General features: G+C 46.0%; 1 protein-coding gene across 1 annotated transcript in view; it reads left to right on the top strand.

Moving 5' to 3' along the window:
- Window positions 1-1,260: 1,260 nt before the first annotated feature.
- Window positions 1,261-8,871, top strand: part of LOC309385188 (tigger transposable element-derived protein 1-like) — an 18,956-nt gene continuing 11,345 nt past the window's right edge. The window contains exons 1-2 of the mRNA XM_081939337.1: window positions 1,261-1,431; window positions 3,404-3,898. Coding sequence (XP_081795463.1) covers window positions 3,416-3,898 — 483 coding nt within the window. The 5' untranslated portion in view covers window positions 1,261-1,431; window positions 3,404-3,415. The remainder of the gene's footprint in view (window positions 1,432-3,403; window positions 3,899-8,871) is intronic.

The following is an 8,871-nucleotide window of genomic DNA, read 5'->3' as shown; positions in this document are numbered from 1 at the left end:
GAGCCGCACTTTTCTTTTAGAAGGTTCTTATATTGTGCTTTCACCTGCTTTAAGTAGTGAGTGTGATCCTCAAAAGGGGCATTTTTACTTTTCCTGTACTCCATATTATATATATCCTTTTTAGTTGCATGCAATCTCTATCAAACCATTTTTTATTCTTTGAAACCAGCCCTTTGGAGTGAGCTAGTGTTCTGTTAATGAGAACCGAATTCGAGTTTCAAACCCCTTTAAGTAAGATCCTCCAAATGTATTCCTTAGTAGAGATGTACGTAGCTCTATGGTTTCTGGGACTAACATCCATTTGGTAACTTCCTTAGCATTTTTCTCATTCCATTTAATTTTTACCTGGGTATTTTGACTCTCTAACCTGGGTAAGCAGATTGTGCCTGCCCTTAGAGAGTTCTGGTGTAATGTGAGAGTAAGAGTATTGCCTCATGATCGCTTTCCAGTCACGAGTCTACCTCCATCTTCTGTAAGAACTTCAGGTCATATGATATTATCCAGTAATCAACTGTGGATTTTCTTCCTGCTCCCCAATATATATTCTACTGGATTGTTGCCCCATGTGGACCCATTAAGGATTACAAAGATCCAAATTATCAAATGGCAAAAGAAAGCTCAGGAAGAGGTCTTCATCCTCCAGTGGGTAGACAATGGCTAAAATGATGATGATAATAGAATAGAATAGAATAGAATAGAATAGAATAGAATAGAATAGAATAGAATAGAATTCCATTCTTTATTGGCCAAGTGTGATTGGACACACAAGGAATTTGTCTTTGGTGCATAAGCTCTCAGTGTACATAAAAAGACAAGATACATTCGTCAAGAATCATAAGGTACCAAACTTAATGATAGTCCTAGGGTACAAATAAGCAATCAGGAAAAAAATCAATATAAATATAAATCCTAAGGATACAAGCAACAAAGTTACCGCCCTGCAGTCATAACTGGGAGGAGATGGGTGATAGGAAGGATGAGAAGACTAATAGTAATAGCAGTGCAGCCTTAGTGAATATTTTGACAGTGGCGAGGGAATTATTTATTTAGCAGAGTGATGGCGTTTTGGGGGGGAAAACTGTTCTTGATGACGATGAGTTGGTCCTTAAACAGGTAGGATAGATACGGCCCTTCAGCAGCCAGGCATCTATCTCTCTGTCCTAGCAAGCGGTGGATCTCCAGTTTAACCTGTGCAAAGGCAACCTGAGCTCCGCCTCCAAGAGACGCCCTGGCCTCTTCTCCCCCCTCCCGTCCGGAGATGGGCGGCGAGGCCGCAGCTCCATCGGGAAAGGGAGGGAGGCGTGTGGCCGGCAGATCCGGGCGAGGAAGGGCGCAGGCCTCGAGGAGAGGGGGCGACTCTTCCCGCGGCAGAGGGTGGCTGCCTGGAAGGAAGGAAAAAGCAGGCGGGCTCGGGGATTCCCGGGGAAGAAGGTAGGGCCCCCTCCGGATCCGGGAGCCGCTGGAGCAGCCGGAGGGGGGAAGGGATCTCGGTTTGTTTTGCCTTCACCCCCCCCCCCCAATACACACATGCATGGCAGCCCAGAGGCTGAACCTTTGCCCTGCAGGTGCAATTCAAGAGGCATTTTTGCACTTATTTTCGGGGGCGGGGGCGGGGGCGGAGGGGCGAGAATGGAAATCCCTGCTGGATCTGCGATCTCGGATTCTTATCCCGTCTCCCTGGTTGTTTTGATCCGCTTGGGTGGCTTTTGAATGAGGCAGTTCGGTCTTCTGGCGATTGCCTTGTATTCTGCCCCTTTTCAGCAATACCAGTTTGGGGAGGCTGCAAAAGGGGGGGGGGAATGCCGGAGTGGCGGAAGCAGCAGCCCCGTTGGTTGGTGGCGGAGAGAAGCCACGGAGACCTTTGTTGTCGTAGAGGTGTCCCTCCCTTCCCCCCTCCATTGATTTTAGAACAATCATTCGATTGCAGCCCAATGTATCGATTTGCCAGATTTTTATTTAGTGCCTGACTGTCGGGCAGAGTTTCCCATCGGAAGAGGATGACATGTCTCCTTTACCGACTGCCTCGTGCAGTGACCATTCTAAAAAAAAAACCACCATCATCCCTCTTGTCGTTGTATACCATCTTTGCAGCGTTCCCTCCCGGCACATATTTGATATAAAATCTATTTGATTTTTTTAACAATAAAAAATCACAGTCGGGGGCGGAATATGCAATACAGCCCCCATCGATGCCTGACCCCCAAGAAGGGTGGAAGGCTAAAGGTTTCACGACTTTCCTAAATGCCCACAGAGAGTCAGGACCGTTGGAAGGTCCGGATGGGTGGGATAATGCCTGGGGCATTCAAAGTTACAACCGTGGGAAAGGAAAACCAGTTTTTGTGACCGGACGGGTCTTGCATTTTTGTGCCTAATCCTCGCCTTTGCGAGACTTTTATCGCGGCGTCCCACAATCACACAATGGGCCCTTCTGTCTTCTCCAGCAACAAGCTGGCGGTCAAATTGTGATCTTGCGCTTAGCAACCTGCCACTTCTCTTTAACAATTGAAGGGAAGTGACATCATAACTCTGTCAAGGTCATGTGGTGGGTTTTCCCCCCCCCCTGCTTAGTGCCCCCGATGCTTAGCAACTGAGTATCCAGGCCGAACTGGGGTTGCTAAGCAAGGACTCCCTGCATATCTACAGTATATCTTTCCCAGCATGAAATAATTTAACTGGGCCGTTCTCTTGCAGCTAAGCGAGAATAGGATGGGATGGCCAGGCTTTAAGCTAAAACTGCTAATCAAAGAAAGAGGGTTTTATACCCCTTTGAATGGCCAGTTTTCCCCAGAGGGGGGTTGAAAGGGATTTATTTTAGGCTCAGAGGATATAAACTTGCAGAGCCCATCCCTGAGTGAGGGAGGCCCGAGGACTGTGGGGAAAGAGAAAATCCAAGTGATATTAGAAGAGGACTAGGATAATTAAAGCACCAGCCTCCATGGCTTCAACTGAACCCAGGCTCCAGGCTATTTATTTATAAGGTAAAGATAAAGGTTCCCTTTGCACATATGTGCTAGTTGTTCCCAACTCTAGGGGGCGGTGCTCATCTCCGTTTCAAAGCCGAAGAGCCAGCACTGTCCGAAGAAGTCTCCATGGTCATGTGGCCGGCATGACTGAATGCCGAAGGCGCACGGAACGCTGTTACCTTCCCACCAGAGTGGTCTCTATTTTACTACTTGCATTTTTACATGCTTTCAAACTGCTAGAAAACTGGCAGAAGCTGGGACAAGTAAAATGTATAAATTCATTTATACATACCAGCAGTTCTAATGAGAGAATATTTTGCAAGTTTTAACGGAAGTGATGAATGTTAGAGACATAGAAGAAGATCCTTTCATTCCTGGCACATTGTGTGGCCCTCATTAATATTGCCTTCTTCCTTTCTTTTTCTCTCCTGGAACTGCAGGGAGGAACAACGATGGCTGAACAGAGGATTGTGGTACCCAAAGAAGCAGGAACTGAGAATGAGGGAAGAGACCCTCTCATTGTTCAAGTCAGGACCACGGGGGACTGTTTGACCGGCAATGGCCCATCCTACATTAATCTGCAGTCCCAGGAGGAAATCCACCAATGCTGGGACTTTCATTTGCAGAAATTCCTGAAAACTGTGGCGGTGCTTCCCACAGCATTGCCTCCCTTGGAGGAAAGTGCCACAGAATCGCAGGCCTCCACGGGGAGAGACAAAGAGAATCCCCAGCAAGAGATTTCTGGGTGGTCCAGAGGGGAATCCGTGCTCCAAAGAGATCCAAACATCAGTGCGAAAGCTTGGACGGGCAGGGAAAAGCTGGATTTCTGCATGAAGGTGAAGGTGAAAGAGACTTTGAAGGAAGTTGACCTAGGGAGCCAGTGGCCCCTGCAGCTCAGGCAGTTCGGTCCGCAGGATGCTGAGCAGCACCAGGAGGTATCCAATACCCAAAGGCTGAAAAAAGAGGGAAGGTGGGGTGGGGGAAATATGTGGGGGGTTGCAAAAAGCCATCCAAATTACTAACCTGTGAAATGTGTTACTAGCCACCTGAAGTAGCAGACTTCAGAGTCGGTGTGTCAGTTTTGGTCGCAAGAGCCTGTATGAAAATAAGGTGATTAGGATAATAGTTTCAGAGCATAAAATCCTGGGATTTTTTTAAAAAGGAGATTGTGGGGGATTCTATTCATTTATGGGGATCAGACAGTTGCCTAAAGGAAAATATTACGTGGCAGGTGATTTTGGAATGGATCCATAGGATGACAGAGGATGGTGGGTTTTTCAGATGTTCCCGTTTGGTAGTATTGCCTGAGAACAAAAAATAAATAAATGCAACTTTAACTTTGCTGTAGAATATAAAACTGTTTTGGGCGACCTATTTATTTGTTAAATATATTTTTTCTCTCACTTGCTACTCTTACAACAGTAAAAAAACAGAAAAATGAAGTGTAAACAGAACAGTAGCAAAATAACAAAACAATAAAATGAAATAAACAATGAAAATACAGTCATGAGATTAAAAGATGGACAAGGGGAAGCAGTGGGAATGCAGTGGGAGAAAGTGGTGTTTGCTGTCAATCTAGTAGCCACCCCACTCCCAGGCCAATTGTCAGCCAAACCTTCAGGGTCTTGCTGAAGGATAGGAGGGTGTTTATAGCCCTTTGTCAGTTGCTTCAGATAAAGACTTTCCTGCAGAAGCCTTTAACTAAAACCTTTCCTCTCCCTTAGCAATCCAAAGCGTATTCCCCAACCTGTGCTTTCCAGATGTTCTCATTTTCCTCACCCTGCAGTAAATTAAAATATGCCAGTTCGGCGAAGACTAAGAGTTTTAAGAATCCCAACTTGGGCACTCTTGATTACCATAATCATCCTGAATCGCTGGGACTCAGGAGGCTTATAAATTTAATAAATCGGTATGCGATTGATCACGCAAATCAGCCAGCTGTTTAAACTTGATCTGGCATTTTTGTCCACCTGCCAAGACCTTCTAAGGACCTGGGATAGACATATTATGTAGGTTAGTATTGCAGGTACCATTGCGGGATATACTGTAAGCTGTTCCAACTAAAGTTGCCTTCTACAATTGACCAATGCGGATTTTGTCAGTGCTAATGGTGCTTAAGTGGTGTTCCATTTGTTTTGGCATTGCACCCATGGCACCTTATTGCTACTTGCTACTTTGTCATGCTGTTGTTTGTAGTCAATGCTATCCTCTTGCAGCAACTCAGGTAGTCCCCGGTTTCTTCAATTTCGCTGTCTGTTGTTGTTTTTCTCAATTTTGGCTTTCCAAGAATTTGTTCTTAAGGCTTGGTCTTGTGGTGCCACAATTAGTTCCTCTTATTTATTTATTTGTTCAACTTTCTTATCTTATCTGATTCTTATCAGATCTTACTTTTATTTACTTTGCTAATTTTTTAATGTACTGGCCTCTTTTTCCTTCTTCATTTGGTCTTTCTTGTAAGTGAGTTTGATTTCCCCAGTAATCAGTAAGCCTTTGTGGTTTGCTGGCTTCAGGACATCTTCTTCAATGTCCTTCAGCTGTTCTTCCAATGCCCTTTCTTCTCCTTCAAATGTCTGGTCTCCTTGCAACCTTCCACGGCCACCTATGTTCCTTGATAAGTAGAATCTGCCAACAACGTTGAGTAGATGAAGGTCGTGATTCATCATCCTTATTTTTCCTGATCTTCCTATCCAGGGCTTTTGCTTCAGCTTCAGTCCAGTCCAGTATTCCAGCTGTGTATCTCATGACTGGAATTACCCAGGTATGAGTTGCCTGGGTGATACTTCTTCACTTTAGTGGTGTGTCCATTTCTAACCTTCTGCTTGACTTCATTGTGTTGGATGTTGTGAGCTTGAAGGATATCCAGGTATTTGGGTACCAGATTCAAGGTTGACTCAGGCCTTCCATCCTTCTGGGGTGGCAAAAATGGGCTGCGGGGGACACCGTGCTTTGCTCTCCTCGCTCCTGCGCATGCACCCCCCCCCACGCATGCACACGCTCCCCGCATGCGTGGGGGGTGCCCATGCACATGTGCCTGCTGCATGCACCCATCCCCCGGCACATGCATGGCAGAGACCCGAAAATCAGTTGGCCAGCGGGAGGAGCATGCAGATGTGCGGTGTAGCTGAGCAACGGCTCACATCCCTGTAGAGAGGGCTCTGTATGCCACCTGTAGCACGCATGCCATAGGTTCGCCATCGCAGATGGGATAGCTTGGCAGATATATTTGATGTTTGATAGGCATGGCCTGACTTATGCAGTATTCTTGTTCAGAGTATTCTTGCGAGAGGAATCAATTGCTATGAGAAACACTGCCTTGAAAGGAGAAACCATATCTCTTGATATTCACCTGTCCCAGTCTCTCACCATTGGCCAGCAACACTGTCTTCCATCGTGCTGTTGATCTGTGCACAAAGCTTCTGAGGTCCTATGATTTCTAGCACTTGACTATCCAGTCATGCCACAGGAGTCAAACGCCTCCTTGTAATCAATCCCTCAACATTCAAGTTGATCTTCCTTTTCTTGCAGTTTCCCAGAATCATCTTGTCGTTTTAGGGCCTGACATTTTGTTCCTTTGCGTTTTTCTTTCTGCTCAGATGGAAAGAGTTTGTTTCTAACTAGATGCTATGGACGGCATCGGCCATCGTACCAGTTAGCAACTTGACAGTTGCTGGTAAGCAGATAATTGGCCTGTAGTTGCCTGGTGGTGCCCTTTTTATTGGGTCTTTCATTATTAGGTGGGTTTTACCAGATATTCACCAATCTTCAATTTACTGCTTTGCAGTTTTCGGTTAAATGGTTTAACAGTGAGTGGGTATCAGGCAGTCACAGGTTTAAACCAAAACCCATGCAGTTCATCTGGGGCTGACCATTTCTTGCTCTTCCTCGCCTTTTCTCCACCATTACTGCTGTTACTAAAAGTTCTTTCATTTCAGCTTCTTTTTTTTAGTTTTATCCACCTCATCCACCTCCTCCTTTAGCCAAGCTGTGTTTTTGTTACATTTCCCATATCTGCACCCAGAGCTTCACTTTGCCAGGTGTTGACTAATTCACTGCCTCCAGAGGTTGTGGAAGCTCCAACACGGGAGTTTTTTTTAAAAAGAGATTGGATAGTCATTTGTCTGAAATAGTAGAGGGCAGTGTTGTCAAACATTTTCGGCACTGAGTAAGGTTCTACATTTAGGCAACAAAAACAGAATGCACAGGTACAGTATAGGTGGTACCTTGCTCAACAGTAGTAACTGTTAAAGGGATCTTGGAGTCCTAGTGGGCAACCATTTAAATATGAGCCAGCAGTGTGCAGCAGCTGCCAAAAAAGCCAACACAGTTCTAGTCTGCATCAACGGAGGGATAGAATCAAGATCACGTGAAGTGTTAATACCACTTATAATGCCTTGGTAAGGCCACACTTGGAATACTGCGGTCAGTTTTGGTCGCCACGATGTAGAAAAGATGTGGAGACTCTAGAAAGAGTGCAGAGAAGAGCAACAAAGATGATTAGGGGTCTGGAGACTAAAACATATGAAGAACGGTTGCAGGAAGTGGGTATGTTTAGCTTAAGAGAAAGAAGGACTAGGGGAGACATGATAGCATTGTTCCAATATCTCAGGGGTTGCCACAAAGAAGAGGGAGTCAAGCTATTCTCCAAGGCACCTGAGGGTAGAACAAGAAGCAATCGGTGGAAACTAATCAAGGAGAGAAGCAACTTAGAACTGAGGAGAAACTTCCTGACAGTTAGAACAATTAATCAGTGGAACAGCTTGCCTCCAGAAGTTGTGACTGCCCCAACACTGGAAGTCTTTAAGAAGATGTTGGATAGCCATCTGTCTGAAATGGTATAGGGTTTCCTGCCTAGGCAGGGGGTTGGACTAGAAGACCTCCAAGGTCCCTTCCAACTCTGCTATTGTATTGTATTGTATTGCATTGAGTGCTGAAATGGGAGCGGAAGAGCAGCTCCCCGGCACACACACGCAACAGCACCAAAAACTGGAAGAGTAGATCCCTGGGCGCGCATGCACACACAAAGACCTGCTGGCCAGAGTGCATGCGCATGCTGGAAACTGGAAGCTCAGCTTCCCTGCGTGCGCATGCGCACCAGAGAGTTCCTCTTCCGGTTTCCAGCACTTCCCGCGGGCGAAGACCAGCTGGCCGGCACACATGTGTGCATTGGAACCTGGAAGAGCAACAGGTGATGGCTGGCTTGCCCGGAGAGATGGCTCTGCATGACACTTCCAGCATGCGTGCCGTAGGTTCGCCATTACAGATATAGGGTTTTCTGCTTGAGCAGGGGCATGGACTAGAAGACATCCAAGGTCCCTTCCATCTCTGCTATTCTGTTACTTCTGTCACTTCATTGATGGATTGCTAGAAACATTTCTGGCCTTACAGATGCAAATACAATAGCAGAGTTGGAAGGGACCTTGGAGGTCTTCTAGTCCAACCTCCTGCCTAGGCAGGAAGCCCTATACCGTTTCAGACAGATGGCTATCCAACATCTTCTTAAAGACTTCCAGTGTTGGGGCATTCACAACTTCTGGAGGCAAGCTGCTCTACTAATTAATTGTTCTAACTGTCAGGAAGTTTCTCCTCAGTTCTAAGTTGCTTCTCTCCTTGATTAGTTTCCACCCATTGCTTCTTGTTCTACCCTCAGGTGCCTTGGAGAATAGTTTGACTCCCTCTTCTTTGTGCCAACCCCTGAGATATTGGAAGACTGCTATCATGTCTCCCCTGGTCCTTCTTTCTATTAAACTAGACATACCCAGTTCCTGCAACCGTTCTTCATATGTTTTAGTCTCCAGTCCCCTAAACATCTTTGTTGCTCTTCTCTGCACTCTTTCTAGAGTCTCCACATCTTTTCTACATCGTGGTGACCAAAACTGAATGCAGTATTCCAAGTGTGGCCTTACCAAGG

The sequence above is a fragment of the Natrix helvetica genome (assembly GCF_964273705.1).
Source record: "Natrix helvetica genome assembly, chromosome: 1".
Lineage (NCBI taxonomy): Eukaryota > Metazoa > Chordata > Lepidosauria > Squamata > Natricidae > Natrix > Natrix helvetica.
The sequence above is the reverse complement of the archived record's forward strand: the minus strand, read 5'-3'. Positions and strand labels throughout refer to the sequence as shown.